The following is an 18,613-nucleotide window of genomic DNA, read 5'->3' as shown; positions in this document are numbered from 1 at the left end:
GTAAACTTCAAGAGGTAACAGGCACATGGTTTTTATTGATTGCAATTACATATGTAACAAAACATGGTTGGATAGAACATTTGAAATCAGTCAAAGGCAGTACTGGTATAAGAAGTGAATCTATGAGTAAACCATATTAAGCGTACTTCATTTTACTTTTTCATAGGCCATTTCCTTAATCGCACTGGATGATGCACTATACGCACAATAGTGGGACGTTACCCAATGTGGTAAGTGAGCAAACAGTACAGGCACTTTGAACACCACAGCAGTAGTTGGTAAATCTCTTCCACGTAGGACCTGAACATCCCATTCTCTCTTCCTAAAACACAAGTAGGCCTAATGCGGACCAAGGCAGCCCAAAGACTGCAGATTTAAGATCTGACTTTAAAGAAAGACTTCAATATTTTGGGAAATAGCTCATTGCCTTGCCGAGAGTTACGTGAGACGATGCTAAATGTGAAGCTGCAGCTAGCGGGTGGTTAGCCCAGGCTAGCGAATAGGTAACAGGGGTACACTAAGTACTGGTTAGTTTGTTGCCTCAGCAAATCGCTAGTTGTTTGATCTCTAGCCTTTTTGTGCTAAGCTAATCAGCTGCAGCTTCATATTTGATGTTGATGATCTTATCTCGGCAAGTAAAGACAGAAGTGTATTCTGTGTCAAATTATTCATTTAAAAAACATAAGGCAGAATTGTTGCAAACATTATGTCTCGTGTGAACACTGATTAAATGTGTTTGAATCCCACTTTCCAGCTGCCAGAGCGAACACTTCTCTCCGCAGGACTTTCCCTCTGTGTCGTTCAGTCTTGGTCCCCTGAAGCTGCTTCAGTTGTCCCCATGTCCACATGTCAGGAGTTTCCTTTTGGACTCCTATACTTCATCTCTTAATGCGGCTTACACGCTCGCACATGATTGACAGGTACTGGGTCAGCTTCACCATGGCAATGATGATGGTTCCTCCAATCAAGGTGCAGGTTGGCCAGAACAGGGAGTGGAAGACTGCAACCCGGCCGTAGATCTGTGTCAGTATGGCGCTGTCCGCTCTGTCCGTGGGGTCCACAAAACACGGGACCGCGTGCTGAGACCTGAGACGCTCAGAAATGTTCTGAACGACAGCGTGCGTTGCCGCATAGTCCTTACGGCACTTTGGGACGAAAAAGCACTGAAGGGAAGAATAAACAAAAGAGAGATGTTAACATCCGTTTGGGGATCGTTCATGGTGAGGTTGTGTCCTGGCCCCGCACGGCCCCCACCTCTGGGTCGCCGTCCTGCGTCTCCTCGTTGTGCAACAGTCGCACCACCTTTCCTGAGGAGTTGAGGCTCACAAAGACCTGGAGACAGGGGTAACGGGAACTCCTCCGGCACTCTGCTCCACAGCTGTATGAACAGTTTACATCGCACACGATGCTGGAGTTCACGACGGTGCAGCTAGCTTCGTCCGTCCACACGCTGTAGAGGAAGAGCAAATATTTCCAATGGGAGCTTTCAAATGGTTTTGGTGGTTTGTCAGTAACAAAGTGTGAAAATACAGAAGTGAGCTTGTGACATTACCGGTCTGAGTAAGAGCGCAGTATGGTGATTCCCAGGACGAAGTACATCATGACAGACAAGACGACCATGCTGAGGCCCAACAGTATGGCTCGGTCCTCCCCCGCCCTATGAGCCGTCTCCGTCTTCTTCCTGTCCAGGACGTCATATTCACGAATCTTCAGGTAGATGGATCTGAAAAGAGGTCGACATTAAAGACGGTCCTTGACAGATTAAAGTTTTTTTTTTCCTTTTACAGTCAACGTGGGACACAACTCTAGTTGTTTCTGTCCTCCAGCTGCTAGACATTTGTAGTTTGTAGTCCTCCCAAAATGGGGAACTGTGTGCTGAGAGCTGAGAAGCTCAGAGTGGCCACTCCCTTTATAAGATTAGATTAATATATTTTAAACCACGATTAAAAGGCTCACAGAGAGGCTGGTCGGCTTAGAGGGAGTTGGTTAGTTTAAAGCATTTGAGGCACTGACATCACAATGCAATAGTGATGGGGATTCCTGCACTGATAAACCTGGGACCTTAGGATCTGTTAATGCAGGTATGTGTCCATATTTATACTTTATATATATTTTTTTCCTTATGAGCCACTGTGCTACATAAGATCCTATCCTTTGATGGTCATGCTAGATGTTCTGAGCATGATCCTGGAGAGCATCCTGATATCATGCTCCTGTGCCCTGGAATATCTGTCATGAGATCAGAACATCTGTTTTTCTGGTTTACTCATCATTTTATTTTCTATTTATGTCTTTATGTCTTATTTATCTATTTATTAATTTTTATTTTCAATTTAATGAGATAATTCTAGATTATTTTTCACGTTTTATTTTGTTCCTCAGGGTGTGGAACTACCCACAGTCCTGCCCTAGCTCTTGACCTTAGTGTCACCTTCACCGTTTTCAGTGCACACACTTAAAATATCTCTGGCGCTTCAACTTTGTCTTCAACTGCCTTCGTCACAACACAAACGGATTATTTAAGTGTGTCCAGCTGTTACCCTTCAACTGTCGTCACTGCTTGAACACCAACTGGCACTTCAGTCACTACACGACACTCTGACTTCAACTTGAACTAATATTGATATTTGTTTCATCATTTAAAGACAAACTGCTTTATCACCTCTATCTCCTCCATACATCGAGCTTTAGTTATTCCCTTCTAATTTTATCTCAACTGCTTTTCAAACATTTCAAACTTGAAAAAATGTAGCCTTTTTTAAAAGTATTAAATACCTGTGGTCACTTCTTCCATCGGTTGCTTTACCTCCTGCCCACAGAAACATGCTCGCTGAGGAATGTGGCAACGGTAGTCGACCTTTGCTGCCAGAGGAGCTGACCCGCCTGCAAATATCAGAGACAGTTATTCAAAAAGTCTTCAGAACTGGTCGACGGGTCGGGAGAAGTAGGCCAGAAAAAGTAACTATTACAAATCTTACATAAAACAAGAAATAATTCATGAGATTTCTCTCTATATGGTATTGCTGATGTTATTTATAGATTACAATCAGCTTTACGTGACCACATCACAACAATCTTGACAAATGTCAGTAGCCGGTCCTATTTTAAGTGTCAGTTGCACTCGAGAGTACCAACTGAAAACAACATCAAAGAGGACAAAACTATCGCTTCTGCTTGTAAAAACCATCATCAGGGAGCTGAGCCATTATTTACAGCCGAGGATTAAAAGGTCTCTTTCATCAGTCCTCCGTCTCCACACACACGTGTGTGTCATTATAGTTCTGCCTCCTTTTCATTTATTTTCTTATATTTATATCTCAATAATGCTTAGAAATATTCCTTTTACTACATTCAATGAGGAAGATGTCCTCCCTGTTAGTCACCTGAAACACCTGTTGTGCGTTGTGTGTGTGTTTTGAAGTGTGTGTTCTGACCAATCATTGGGATGCTCCTTGCCTCCTCCTTCTCTCCTTACACAAAGAGATGACCTAAATACTAAAGCCGCCAAACTGTTGGAGAAAAACTTAAGAGAATGCTCTGTGTGTGTGTGTGTGTGTGTGTGTGTGTGTGTGTGTGTGTGTGTGTGTGTGTGTGTGTGTGTGTGTGTGTGTGTGTGTGAGCATGTGTATTCCCTCAGACTGCTTGTCGGTTTGAGTCATGTTTGCTGAGTGTGTTGGCTGCCGGTATACCTACACAGGTCTACAGGTGTGTATTATTGGTCTAAAGAGGGAGTTATCTTTGTAAACCAGTGGAAACACACACGCATACACACACACACACATGGCATGGTATGTGGACACACGGTGTGAAACACATGGCCATCATTCTTTATTCAGTTTAGGACCCGTTAAACACGCTCTGTCGGATAAGCTGACGTCGTATAGATCAGACAACAAAACTCCCCGACGGCGCGTCCTCTCCATGACACGCCGAAATCCGCCAAGTGGTGGTGCTGTTGATCGTTCTATCAGACCTGGAGTCAGTGAAATGGTACACGCACTAAATGTCACGTAAGGTGGCCACACACATACCAGCGTTGTTGTCGTGCTCATTCAGTGCATCATGGGGATATTAAGATGAACGAATGTGCATCTGATCTCCCTCTTGCATTTTTTTAATTAACACTGAGATAAATATAGATGAGAAGGAGTTTGTTTAATGGGCTGGACTTGCTAAAGTTAAGAAATAAGCAGTAAATATCCTACAGAAGTATTAAATTACATTGTTAAATTTCCCTCAAGTAAGGATGGAGTTACAGTTATGCTGTGAAGTTGGTTTTCAAAGATGAATTTAAGGGGTCATGAGATGATAAATATATCATCATATTGGAATTTTGGCTTATAGAGAATAAATGTTGTTTTGGTGGAACGGGTAACATCTCATTGACATGTGAATTGTGGGGCCCCAGAAGCTAAAACGTTTACATTTTTTACATTGCATTGTATTAAAAACTTAAATGTTTTGTTTGAAGTAAAAAAAAAGAAAACAGTTCATCATAAAAGCAGCAAACAAATGGTCTTCCCACAAACTATGAGGTAAGGTCCTGCATTGAGCCAACATTATAAGGTTATTTGCTATTTTCTTGTTATTTAATTATTAATTGTGCTATTATCTAACAATCGCATATAAGCAAACAAGAAACTCTGCTTTTCTTTAGTTATTAATTGAACATCCAGATCAATATTAGATGTTGTATATTCACAAGCCGTGTTGCGGGGAAGCTGTTGGTGTCTCAAACAATGGGACACATTTTCTAAAGCCACTGCATCACAACATGTTGATCCTCTTCCGACAAACAGCCCTCCAAAAAATAAGCAGCTCTCTGTGCACCAAACACGGCCGACAAAAGAATTCTCACTAAAGGACAGACCGTCTGGAAAACCTCAGGGGGAAAGATTTGGCATCAAGTAGAAGAGACAGCAGGCCTAAACGGGAGGCTGTCGGTACCTGGAGTAGTCACAGACAGGACAAAATATTGACCGAGGCATGCTCCACTACACACACACACACTAGGTCTAGTAATAGGGCCATGAATGACAGACCACCTGACGGGTGCCTGAGTCAATATTTGCTCATCCGTCTGCTTGGTTGCTGTGAACACGGTTTCGGACGGAGCGCTTAGCGGCGGCTTAGTGGCAGCTCGAAGTTCATTGAAATCTGCACGGGTGATAAGATGGTCAGTGGTGACAAATGTCAACACTGTGAGTGAAGAATGAAAACCTAATGATGGAAATACAAACTCTCTCCTAAACCAGCCTTTGGGATGGTTTATTTTTATATTTGCGAGTTGGAGTTTTCATTTTTAAATAATGAGTAACAACACAATTAGATTTTTTTTAATCCACCTCTAACAAACATTTACAGTGCACATCATTATATGTTTATATATATTACAGTACCAACATCCCATTTTTTTTAGCTTGAATCTAATTAAAGCTTAAAGTAAGTCTTATTTGTATAAATGTAAAATGATAGGGAAGATGAAGATGGATGAATTTGAGCTCACCTGATTTGTTATGGTGCTGTTAGGACAAAAGTCAAAGATCACACTACTGTTGTCCGCTAACATGGCACCTCCCTCTTTCCAACACCTTCAGCCACGGCCTCTATGTTTATAGCTTTCATTTGATGCACGTGCTTATGCCTGACAGCTGGCCTGGTAGTCTCACATTAGTTCAGAGGACAAGAAATAATACAAAAAAACAATCAAAATCAAAATAAGTAGCTCTTAAACAATCATGCTTATAGATTCCACAGTGCTAAGAAAGCGTGCGAATGAAAGCTGAGAGGAAAACAGATGCTACAAATAAAGTGTTTGTGGCTGAGGAGACAAAAGCCTCGTGCTTTAGTGTGAGACTGTCCTGTCTGTGGTGCCAGGTCTGTCTCACAGCAACGTCCCAGAGTTCAAGCCAGAGTGGTCAATGTAAACAGGGTTGCGATGGACGGGGTGGACGTGGCTTGTGTGTGCGTTTTCTTTTCCTGGGACACAGCCAGCTGCTTCAGCTCTTGCTCTTGTTTCTTTAAAAAATGAAGGAAGCATATTTCCCAAAAGCTCGAACCGTTCCTTTGAGGTTTGGTAAAGACTTGGTTTAGCGTGGCTTAGTTTAGGTAACTGAAACAGAAGATGTATGAGAAATATTGTATATGAGTTTAAACGAGAAAACACTCACTGATTGTGAGGGAACGTAAACTCTTGTCATCCCCCATCTGGACCTCCACTTTCCTGTCTCACATAAAGGCATAAAAAGCAACACACAGAATCGTGATCATCACGATATTCATATAGACAGTTGCTTGCTAAAAGTTGCCCTCTCGTGTGTTCTTGTGGACCAAGAAAGGGCAATCCATTCTGTACTCAGGGATCTCAAGGTGTGACCCCGTCAGGGTTCAGTTCTGTCCCAAGTTCAATCCGTCAAGTGTTTCAGGCTCTCTGGCACACACATTTTGAGCCCTTTATGAGTCATAAATTACCCACAAGTCATTGCAATGGGGAAAGAGGATGCTACAGTGTTTGTGTGTCATATTCAATTTAAAGATTCATTTTTTAGTCATTGAAGCAATTTTGACAGTTTGAGGCACACAACGTTTGGCCCTTTAGTGGATGTTAGATATTTCAAACAATAGCTTTGTCTATATGTTTATGTCTGAGGGGGTGTTTTGATGTCTGGTAGCATTTGTCATACTGGATTCAAACAGGTAGGAACAGCTCAGGTGAGTTGTGCAACCACATAAAAAGGAAGAGGAAGAAAAGAGATCATTTCACTTTTATTTTATACGAGTGCTGCAACGGTGACACATGCAAACAGTTATTTATTCCCTTTTCTTGCGAGTGTAGAAAAGGTCATGGGCATTATGTCATGAGCTGTTAAAACCACGAGAAGAATGTTCTCTGATGTGGTCATGCATACAATGCCACATGCACTAACGTACTGTCCCTGAGTCTTTGACACATGAACCCCGTGGCTTTTCTGGCAGGCGAGATCGTCAGGTGGCACAGTGACGCACACACACACACACACACACACACACACACACACACACACACACACAGACACACAGAAACAGACTTCAACATAAAATCATCCCTTCAAGTCACATTTTGCCACCGGCAGCATGGGGGCATCTGGGTTTTGACTCGTGAGGTTAGCGAGCGTTGTGTCATTAATGTAGCGGCCCGGTTAAGAAGCATTGTTTTATGCAACAAACAGTGAGTAAAAGTCCACAAATAAGCAGCTGTGATGACATGGTCCTGGAAGGTTGTCCCAATGGCACGCGTTTCACTGTGCACAGCCTGCAGTTGTCTTTTGCCACCTGCCTGATGGCAGAACCAACGAGAGAGTCTGACACGGCTGTTGTTAGGAAGGAATGAACTCGAATAAGAGTCAAATGATCTACAGCTACACATGTGTGGGATAAAACAGACACAACGTATCTGCGGCCACTGTCCCCTCTCACTTTAGCATTTGGCCTCCACTGCTGCCACAGCAGGTTCAACGGCCCAAAACTTTTACATAAGCTGCCGCTTTAGGAACTAAAACAAGTCAAAAACACGTACCAAAATCCAATGGAAACACACTACAAATACAGAAATTTTGAAAAATCCCAAAACAAAACCCTGATAAAATGCGACATATTGACGTGTCCATCAATGTATGAATGGGTGAATGACATGTAGAGTAAACGCGCTTTGAGTGACAAAACTATAAAGCACCACACAAGTCCATTCACCAATGTTTTATATTTCATTTTCACAAAGAAAGTTGTCCAGGCCTCCATGGGGAGACATAAGTGGAGCAGCTTGATTCTTTGACACAGGATAGAGAGACATGACGCAGGAGAACGTGTTTTTTAAGTTGGACGAAAAGTGGAGTAAAGAGGCAACAAAAGAGGCCCAAACTGACTTGCCGAGGCTTTGTTCCACAAACGCCCTGCAGAGCCGCCATTGTAAACTCTTTTGAAACGATCAGCGCTTTCAAAAATACATAATAATAATCGAACGAACCAATCAGTCAATCTGGCTGAACCAGCGGAGAGAAAAGCGAAAGCATCTATTCACCTAAAAAAAGCCTACAGGGCCGCTCTTTGCTCTGCCTTCAATAAAGAAAGGCTCTCCAGTTGTGATGGAACTGACGCTTTACTGCATCTGTGCTAACATCTTTAGGAGCTGCCATTGTTGTTAAGAACAAAGAGTCGCCTCGCCAAACTGTCTCTCACACACCTAAAGCACGCCAAATGCTTCCAGTAGCTCCTAACAGGACAATGATCAAAACAAACCTATCACTCAAAGCATGGCAAGATGGATTTTTGTCTGTTATGTGATCCTGTAATTCGCTGAAAAATTGTGAACCTGTCCTTTAAGTCAAAAAACGGTATGTTTACGACAAGGCCTCGGTAATTACTGTTTCTGAACTTTCTTCATGCTCAAAGAAGAATTTGAACTTGAACATTACCAAACTAAACTGTTTTTGTCGGTTACTACAAACATATTGATGGTAAAGAAAAGCTGGTTTCTATCAGAAGGTTCAGGCAGAATGCTGTTTAATGCAACACATGACGTGTGTAACCATTTGCACCTTCATTTTTCAAATTTTGCAGCCCTCAACATGGCTGGATTGATTCAGACATGATCATAAATTATTATAAATAAAGAAATGAAAGGATAACTTCTGTCCATCTGGAATGATGTACTACTAGTTTTTAGTGTATGTATTCATGACACATACAACTGGCTCATTGGCCTAGGAATATTTTTGATGTACATGATATACTGTAGATGGGATTAGGGTTAGCTTGTTTGATACACAGTTAGTGTTAATGGCAGGGAGGCACAGACAGCTGCTGTTAATGGTTGGGACCAGACTTTGTGGCTCCCCTTAGTGAGGTACTGTTAATGGAATCATCCACACTGCTGGGAAGTTATTGTAATACATGTAATTAAATGAACAGCTACAGCTTACGGTAGCTCGGCCACTAACTGAATTTCAATTTGGAAAAAGTATTTGAGACGTGGGTGGCTTTTCACTTGGCAATTGAAAGACAGATGGTTGAAACAGTGAAGAGTTTTTTTGAGTTTTTGCAACCAAAAACCATGTGAACGAATACACACAATAAGGGCCATAGAAATAAAACAATGAGCTAAAATATCTCTCCTAGAGTCGTGCTAAAGGGATTTCATCCTTTGTCCGATATGTAAAAATACAAAGTTTAATAAAGTGTAAGGGTTACCCCCAGGTGGTTAAAATACTTGTTTTCCTTTATAAATGTCACTGATATAGAAAGCGTACATGTTTTGTTCTATACTTATACAGTCTCAAGGGTTCTCTATACGGTACAGTGGTTTTCTCTTCCTGGCCTATTAAAAGAGTCGTTGGATAAAACAAAGTCAACAGGAAAATATTACATCTGTGCATGGACAAGCTACGGTAAGAGACTGGAGATGTCGTTAACTGAGCGGTTTCACACTAAACTAAACTAGACGCAACAAATTGTGACATTGTCGACTTTCTAAATGACCAAACACAAACAAAACACAAAGATCATCCAAAAGTTCTTGTGACACGGCTAAAGTGACCCCTGAGACGGACATGTTGGAGAACGTGGAAGGTTTCCCCTCGGCTCAATGCTTTCAACTGCTTTCTGTCATCACTCTGTTCATCACTCACTTTCTCAGTCTGTGGAGCAGTTTTAAAGGGAGGGACTCACGTGCACTCACATGCACGTGCACCTGGCTACCAAAGCACAGAGGAGCTCGGATTACAACACAAACACAACACACAGTTCATTCTCTGCTCAGGTAGAGGTTACTCATCTTTACAAAGCAACTCTCTGCTGCTAATTTAATGTTGTAATGTATAAATCTCACAGCTCAACTAGAACGAGTAATTGGTCCAAGGAGTAACATTGGGAACAAGCGTTTAAACCACCATAATGATGGTAAGGCTAAGGATGTCAGTCAATCAAGACATTGCATTGATTTGGTTTTCATCTTAGTGATTTAACATTTGATGAAACAGAACTCACAAAACTTGTCTCATCTACTGATGTAAACATCAAAGGCTTTGCCCCTTTAAGGTTTTCCTGCCTGTCTTTATTTGGTCAAAACTGTCTAAGCTTACCTTCAAAATGCTGCTGAAGCCAAAAAGGTTTGCTGGCTCCAGGTGTTTGTTTTGTAACTCTATCCTCAGGTCCTCTGAACTGAGCCAACACGCGCTGTTCTGTGTACCCGGGACCGAGCAGCCCTCGGCATGCCCCCCACACACTGCACAGGGAGGGACAATAAGGAACTGGACACTGCCCCTCGCTGCTCACTCCAATGATGAGTGTGTGATGAAGGGTTCGGTGTGGGAGGGAAAATGGGAGAGTGTGTGTGTGAGGGAAGAGATGGATGGAGGATACCCAAGAAAACACATGGTAGAGTGCTTTAAAGCTCCACCTTTTCTCCTTGATCACAAATAATTAAGCCTGGCTACATTACATTTATTTAGCAATGTTGATTGTCTTTTTAGATCTATTTTTGGTCTCACCCGCCTCCTAGTTGTTCAGCTGCTAAATGCTCAAACTATGTTTACCGTTCATCGTTTTATTTGTCTACTGTTTGGTGAGTAGTTTATAGTGAGCATTTAAACTGCAAACAGCTTCTGGAAAAAATAGAGAGCAATGAAAGATGAGAGCAATGAAAGTCAAAATGTTAACATGCCAGATGTGAAAACAAAGCTGAGTCACGCTGCAAAGAGTCAAAGGGTTGACTGATCATTTTAAGCGGTACTATGGAAATAAGAATCAGTGGAGCATTTATTAACAAAATAGAGTTTTCTTGTATTTTCCTGAAGTTGTTCTGGAACAGATCACAATCACGTTTGAGGAAAACAAACTGTGACCGCCGCCAAAGAATGATATTGAGATAAGATCTTATTCACTTACAACGACTTCAAGTAAACCCAGATTAATTTATATGTAACCTGCAACAACAAGGAATGCAAAAATCTGCTAAAAACACACACACGTGCTCTTCAGGTGAGTAAATAATTGTTCTGGAGATAGTCAGTGCGCTCCTAATATCTGCCTTGTGTTTCCAGATGTGCTGATAAGATGTCTCCACAGCTGTGCAGACGTCACGTCTCTCTCCCTCCCCCACTGCACCACATACACCTTCCAACATTATGTTCATCATTAGGCTCGCTTTGCTGACATGAAGCGTGGTCTTTCCACAATTTATCTCCTAATCTCCGAGTTCTACACTTGTTGTCCTTAAGCCCTGCTTAAACCATAATGTCTTCCTCTAGTGGCTTCTCAGGGACGAGCTGTCACGATCGAGTTTGACAATGATGGGAAATATGCTAATCCAGTTCAATAAGATGACCGACACCACTCTCATCTCTTCCTGTTGCAAATCTAGCAGGAGCCAGGAGACGGTTGGCTTAGCACAAAAAAAATGGAAGAAGGGTCAAAACGCCTCCTGGCTCTGTCCAGAGGGAAATGAGCTCCTCTAAAGCTCTTTAATGATCTTGTTTTTACATTGCAGATTAAGTCCCTTTTCAATACACGCTGAATACAAAAAGGCTAAAAGAATGTTACAATTCTCAAAGGGCTCACCCTGTGGCGCAATAGGGACTTCCTTTTCTGAGGCTCCTCTGGTTCAGCATGCGGTGTGTTTGTGTCTGTCTGCGACTGAGAGAGTGCCACACACACACACACACACACACATTAGGAGCACAGGATGAAGTGGAATTCAAAAAGCAAACAAAGAGAGAATGGAAGGAAGGGGAGGCCTCGCTGCTTTTCCTGATGGCGTGTGTGTGTGGGGGAGGGGGGGGGCATGAATTTTGACCTGGTGAAGGCAGTTGTTGAAAATGTTCATTGAGGTTATCGATAAAGTCATTTTAATAACAAAATTACTATTTTATCGTCGTAAGCTCTCATTCGTGTCAAATGTCCCATATTTTTAAAGTATCTATAGAAATGGTCAATTATTGTCACTAACGAAGTCATTAACGTGGTTTAGGGTCACGGTTGGGGGAAAAGCTGTATCCAACGAGGAGAAACAACACTAATGCTGTGTTTCCACCATCCATTACATGGATTTTCCTAAAAAGAGAATACATAAAGAGGACATTGCACTGGTGATGTTCCTAATGAGGTTTCAAATACACTGTTATGCTTTCACAATAAGAGATGTGGTTGTAATCAGGGTTAAGGAGTAGCAGTTTCAACCTCTCTAGTTGTTGTGAGGAGCTAAATGTACAATTTCAGCACAATTAGTTATTTACAGGAATGTAAATGTTACTGCCTTTGTTATTGCATAAACACAGATGACAACAAGTCATCCATTATTTGCACCACATTTAACAGCTGCATTTGTTTTTCACTTTCACGCTGAGGTTTAATCAGAAAAAGCTTTTAAAAATGCGTCGCATCATCAGATACTGAACTGTCCCCACAAGGTGGAAGTAGAGCCGTGTCCTGATTGGGATGGGGAAATGGTTTGTTGTAGTGGTGCCGTCCAGGCTCAGCAGGTGGCAGTGTAGAGTCATCTGTGTCCGTCTGAACAGTGTGCTATTTGTCCAGAGGAGGCACTATGTCCCTTAGCTTCCATGTTCTCTTTCATCCCACACATGCACACGCACGCACGCGCACACACACACACGCGTGCATACAGGCAGTGTTTTGAAACCGGGTTCACTCAGGGCTTAGCTTGGCTTTCTATTTCAGCACTCCACCCTTAAACGCTCTAAATGGACTTAGTGGCTCCACCCCTGCCCCATCCTGCTACAGCACTGTTTGTGTGTGTGTGTGTGTGTGTGCATGTGTGCGCGCGTGTGTGTGTGTGTGTGTGTGTGTGTGTGTGTGTGTGTGTGTGTGTGTGAGAGTGAGAGAGAGGCTTTTAATGTGTGCAGAGGTGTGAAAGAAGAAAAGACAGCGAGAAATCAAAGGAGCAAGGCATGGAGAAGAAATGTAGGTCATGTGGGATACGAGGGAGGAAGGAGTGAAGGGAATGTGGATAGAGAGAAATAAGCGGGAGGAAGAGGGGGACGAGACCCTCGGCCTCCCAGTATCCCTCGAGTTTCCTTTCTGCAGAGATTTTAAAAAATCACAGAGGGATGGCGAGCAGCGCTGATTCTTGATCTGCATTTGGTGCGTTTGCCTGTGTGTGTGTGTGTGTGTTTTGAAGTGTGTGTTCTGACCAATCAACAACCATTACATTGGGATGCTCCTTGCCTCCTCCTTCTCTCCTTACACAAAGAGATGACCTAAATACTAAAGCCGCCAAACTGTTGGAGAAAAACTAAAGAAAGTGCTCTGTGTGTGTGTGTGAGAGAGAGTGTGTGTGTGTGTGGGGGGGGGGGGGTTCAAGGGGAGGTTTATGGTAAATGTTGCATCAGTCATGAAAGCCACAATACCGCAGCTCAGAGCTTTATTCTCGCTTGTTGGCATGGCAACCCCTGAGTCAAACCAGGATGATCAAAGTGGGCCTGATTACCCTGTGTGTGTGTGTGTGTGTGTGTGTGTGTGTGTGTGTGTGTGTGTGTGTGTGTGTGTGTGTGTGTGTGTGTGTGTGTGTGTGTGTGTGTGTGTGTGTGTGTGTGTGTGTGTGTGTGTGCATTTATGCGTATGTGTGTTTGTTATACAGAATATGATATAATGTATTATTAAGCCTCTTAGTGCACACAGGAAAAGTTGCATGTGTACATGTTGGCCAGCCCGTTTGCAAGCATCTGCACTCTTTGACCGTGGACTTGTTCCAGGCTTAAAATAACTTCAGCACACAGCTTTGCATCTGACAAAAAAGTGTGCACAGCTATGTATATACAATCTGCACCAAGATTAAGATGCTGCACTCAGCCAAAACGTGTGCATGGGTTAGATGTATGGGCAGTTTCAGAGTTCATTGCTTACATATTCTGTCCTACCTTTTAGTCTACTACTTTACATTTGTGTGTTATTATAACAGAATAATAAACATGGTACAGAAAATCTACCTTTCAACTTGATTTTGCAGGCATAGGGACACTTGCTAGTCTTTTGTCGTTAAATTACTGGTTACAATAGGCAACATTCCAGCAGTTAGTATTCAGGCAGCTCGTGGCTATTGTCTCATTCTCTGTGCAGACAGTTGATGACATCACACTAGAGACATCCTACAAACCAAGTGTTGATTAGAAGCTTATGAAAGAAGATTAGGTTCATGGATTGTCTGTCCTTTTTTCCTCAGTGAAACACAAAGCCAGTACATTTGGATTTATTTTCCACCATTTGAGCAAGTGAGGATACAGTTTGGTGAGGAGCAGCAGGACATACAGGTTAGAGGCTTTTGTCAACTGGGAGAACGGAGCCCTTTTTGAACAGAATGATGTGTGTGTGTGTTTGTGTGTGTGATTAAAGTGCATGTATGCCATCATTTCTCAGAAACCACAGAGCTGGTTGCCATGGGAATGCTGCAGGGAGCTCCTCATCCTCCCACCAATGGGCTTCGGTGATTTGTTACCGCGGGAAACCTGGCTTGTTTCCTAGGAGACCAGAGGCTGTGTGCTCCAGCTCAAAGCGGTGGAAAAAAAGGCTTTCGCAGATATATGGGTCTACTGGTGAGAGGGGGCAATATTAACCTGCAGGAAAGGAAAATTGAATATTAGCCAGTGAGCGTCTGTATAAATGATATAATGCTGCCCTGTTCATTTTGTTGGCAGTACATTTGTCACTAACACTGTGATCTAAATATATTAACGCCTTTGTCATAATTATAGCTATATTTACAGTAGTGTCATCTACTCACACTGCTTTTTTGCTGCAATGTAAATACCCGAACCGATGAATTGTAAAACACGATTAGATAAGATGGATCCATTAATTAAATATAAGCATTTGTTGGTACAACAAATCAATAAACAGGAGATAAAGTATATCACATATAGGCATGTAGCTCAATCTCCTAATAGCAACTCTAAGAGTTTAAAGGCTCAGTCACTTGAGCAATTACTGTAAATGTGTATTAATTTATATGGAATTGCATTAGTGGACTCTGATATAACATCATATCCTATATATGCCTTAATATAGCCTTGGCTTCCATTACAAAATGGAGGAAAGTTATCTTTTTTGTGGTGTTGAGCCATGATTTGTAGTAAGAAATGTTCCCGTCCCTTCAGCGACAAGGAGTTATTCTGAGTAACATTCCCCAGCCTGTTAGCATGTTAGCAGTTAGCTGGACTGCTACAGTTGCTCCACTAGTCCTGCATGGAGTTGTTGCACCATCAAGATTCTAACACCACCTATTCTAGACTGTGGTGGCATTGGTCTGTGAGTCTTGCTTATTGGTGAAGATCTGCCTGTTGGTGAGAACTTGAGAATACATCTGGGGTTTTTGGTGTGTTTGGCCTTTGTTAATTTCTCTCTGTTGCTGGGCTTTGAAAAGAAAAATGTAAATACCAAATCCTGATGATACGTTTCCTGGGAATTTAACTTGATTTGTAATGAAAGTTCCACTTAAAGATTTGTGTAGCAGCTTTCCTGGGGAGAATGGGACATTCTACATCTAGTGCAAGTGCAAGCAAAAGTATTCCAAACATGATAAATGATTGATAGGTGAGCCATCTGGAGATACCAAATAACCCCTTACTACTACACCAAGGAAATGACCTGTGTGTATGACAGCACTGCATTGCAGAGGCAATATGCCAGAGCATATAACACAACTTCCAGTGGACGAAATGACAACTGTAAATACAGTGTGAGGAGAGAAAATTCATTACCTGCTACTTTTGTATTTCAGTGTTCCTCGTCTCATAAGGACCGCCTCTGCATGTTGTGTCTCTCAATGTGGCATAAATCAATATGTATGACAACACATTGCACTGTAAAACATAGGGTTTGATGAAGGGAAAAGCATGCAAACAATCAACACACTTGTGTTGTGCAACGCGTAAGTTAGTGCAGATTTTGGTGTGTTGTGTTTGCAGTGCTTCTGTTTCTATCTTTGCAAGAGAAAGGGGTCATTCTACTCCCCTGAGTATTTGCTCTGCACTGACACAGACTGACAGAGACAGGTGCAAAGGGAAAAACAGGGAAGGAAAGGTTTTGTTATGGCTGAATCCCAGACAAGTGCATGAGAATAAAAGGACTGAACAAACTATTCCAGGGGCTCTGTGATTGGATGGAGAGGTTGAATGATGGAGGGTTTTTTCTCTGCACTAGGAAACATTAAGTGTGTTTCTTTGTGAACGTGCATCAGGTCAATTGTTTGTTAATAAAGGCTTCATTAGTCAGGATAGTTGTGTTGTGTCTGTTCATACTAAGGAGTTGCAGCGGGGTGTGCTTGGTGACAGAGTGACTGTGGGTGGGAAGTGGACATGCAACAGGGCATTGTTGGTTGTTCAAGCAGGTCAGCAACTAAAACAGGATGGTATGACACCTCTGACATGATATTCTTTTTCATTCTTCTTTCTGGCCAGAAGTTTAAAGCTGTCATTAAACATGAGGACATCATCTTCCCAAATATATGCTTATTTAATCTGTATTTATTTCAGCTGTCATTGGCGACATTAAACCTGCAATAACTGTTACCTGACCACCTGATGATTGTAAGTGGAATGTTCACTTTTGGTCTCTTCCAACTCTGGAGGAAAATAACCGGCGTTTTGCCACTGAGTGCTAATTGCTGATTGTGTTTGTCTATCAACGAAGAATGCAAAATGTTTATTCCTTCCTATAAAAGCCACATCCCAGCTCTTAGACTTTCCAAAAAATATTGGATGCAATGGTTAAAAAAAGAAAAAAAAATTAAAAATCCGTTCATTGTTTTGCGGAATCTCTTTTTTCGGTCTTGTCACGAACAGACAAAAGCTGTGGCCTTCGCCCCAAGAGAGCTGAAACTCTCTGTGAAGCTCCATAAAGCAGAAACTGAAAATGAGTTAGGGCAAAACTGAATCAAATGCATAGAATGAAATACATGTGTAGCTGTGCTCTAATTAACCAGGGTGCATGTTGATCATCCGTGTGCCACAGGGTAAACTAAACCTCCTGCCATTTAAAGTCCATTCAGGTCACCCTTAGAGACCGCAACAGTGATCGGAGGCTTTTGGGATACTTGGAACCAGCTAACGATTGATCAACAGCTCAACCGGAGGCGTACTACGAAAGCTTTCTACTACTCACCTCTTCCTGGCTCTCTGCCTGAATCCTGTTAAATATTTTATCTCTACTGAAGGAAGTTATCCCTCCCTCACTGCGGCAGCAGCTTTAAATAGAACTGGAACATCAGTTCTGAGTGTTTAGGTGTGTGAGCGTGTGTGGGTGGCACAACGTCCCCCACTGGCCTGGCGTGATTGCAAAACAGAGGGGAATAAATGTCATTATTGAGCATGTTTAATAGAGTTGGGTTCAAATTAGCCTTCAATCAAAGGATATCAACTACAAGATCAGAAGATTAAAAAAATCGGTGAATCTCCGCTGCAGTTAAACCAAGAGGCGGCAGCTCCCGATGAATAAAGCACATGTTCAGATCATCAGGGCTCCGATTTAATCCCCACGGATGAATATGTTAGATAATTAAACACATTTTGTGTGCGGCCAGACTCATGTGAGGACCAGATGGGGGACTGTCATATCTGTCAATATAAATATGTCATTGACTATTATTTGTTGAGTCAGTACGATCTACTGCTGATTTATTCGATATTTTAGGATACAGAATGAATCAACGCAGCACTGTTTATACCTTAAGCTGCCATCCTTTTATCTCTTGCTAACGGCAGACAACAACAATATCAAATAAAAAGGTAGAAGACAAAAGGTGAAATAAGATGAACTCAACTTGAAGTATGCTGTGATGGTGAATGAAGCTGTAACCTCAGAGACCTTCCGTTATCTAACAAATGAAAGTCCCTCAGAAATGTTGCAATGCAAAAACAAAACGTGGGAGAAGAGGAACTAGAAGCTGCAGGCATTGCAGTCAGAAATCTTGGAGTTCTCTTCGACCAGGATATGTCCTTCAACTCTCATATAAAGAAGACTTCAAGGACTGCCTTTTTTCATCTACGGAATATATTGAAAATCAGGAACTTTCTGTCTCAAAGTGATGCAGAAAAACTAGCTCATGCATTTGTTACTTCTAGACTGGATTACTGTAATTCTTTGTTATCAGGCTGCTCTTGTAAATCGCTTAAACCTCTCCAACTGATTCAGAATGCTGCAGCACGTGTATTAACAAGAACTAAGAAATGGGATCATATAACTCCTGTGTTAACTTCTCTGCACTGGCTTCCTGTTAAATCAAGAATAGAATTTAAGGTACTTCTCCTCACCTACAAGGCACTCGCTGGTGAGGCACCGTCTTATCTTAAAGAGCTTGTTACACCGTATTGCCCTACAAGGCGTCTACGCTCCGTGGATGCTGGGCTACTTGTGGTTCTTAGAGTTTTAAAAAGTAGGATGGGAGCCAGAGCCTTCAGTTATCAAGCTCCTCTTTTGTGGAACCAGCTTCCACTTTCAGTCCGGGGGGCAGACTCGGTCAGTTCATTTAAGATAAAGCTTAAAACGTTCCTCTTTGATATTGCTTATAGTTAGGGCTGGCTCAGGTTAGCCTGGACCAGCCCTTAGTTAAGCTGCTCTAGGCTTAGACTGC

General features: G+C 42.2%; 1 protein-coding gene across 3 annotated transcripts; it reads right to left on the bottom strand.

The window, feature by feature from the left end:
* Positions 1–24: 24 nt before the first annotated feature.
* Positions 25–11,650, bottom strand: LOC119216188 (calcium-activated potassium channel subunit beta-2-like). 3 transcript variants are annotated; one of them, XM_037468689.2, is made up of 5 exons: positions 11,593–11,650; positions 2,776–2,883; positions 1,553–1,723; positions 1,255–1,450; positions 25–1,163 (listed from the first exon to the last, which is right to left on the bottom strand). In XM_037468689.2, the coding sequence occupies exons 1-5, from the start codon at positions 11,640–11,642 to the stop codon at positions 879–881; spliced, it is 810 nt and encodes a 269-aa protein (XP_037324586.2). In that variant the 5' UTR covers positions 11,643–11,650; the 3' UTR covers positions 25–878. The 3 variants fall into 3 exon arrangements, with proteins under 3 accessions (XP_037324586.2, XP_037324587.2, XP_037324588.2); XM_037468690.2 differs by lacking the exon at positions 11,593–11,650 and adding an exon at positions 10,116–10,505; XM_037468691.2 differs by lacking the exon at positions 11,593–11,650 and adding an exon at positions 5,507–6,268.
* Positions 11,651–18,613: the final 6,963 nt, after the last annotated feature.

This window comes from Pungitius pungitius, chromosome 7, assembly GCF_949316345.1.
Source record: "Pungitius pungitius chromosome 7, fPunPun2.1, whole genome shotgun sequence".
In the NCBI taxonomy this organism is placed as follows: domain Eukaryota; kingdom Metazoa; phylum Chordata; class Actinopteri; order Perciformes; family Gasterosteidae; genus Pungitius; species Pungitius pungitius.
This window is presented reverse-complemented; position numbering and strand designations above follow the sequence as displayed.

Bases quoted from the DNA above. Each gene is read 5' to 3' on its own strand.
- LOC119216188 (XM_037468689.2), bottom strand. From the start codon at position 11,642: ATGCTGAACCAGAGGAGCCTCAGAAAAGGAAGTCCCTATTGCGCCACA. The intron at 2,884-11,592 runs GTGAGCCCTTTG...TGATATTTGCAG, and splicing joins AGTCCCTATTGCGCCACAGG to GCGGGTCAGCTCCTCTGGCA. The intron at 1,451-1,552 runs GTAATGTCACAA...CTTCCTCTACAG, and splicing joins CTGCGCTCTTACTCAGACCG to CGTGTGGACGGACGAAGCTA.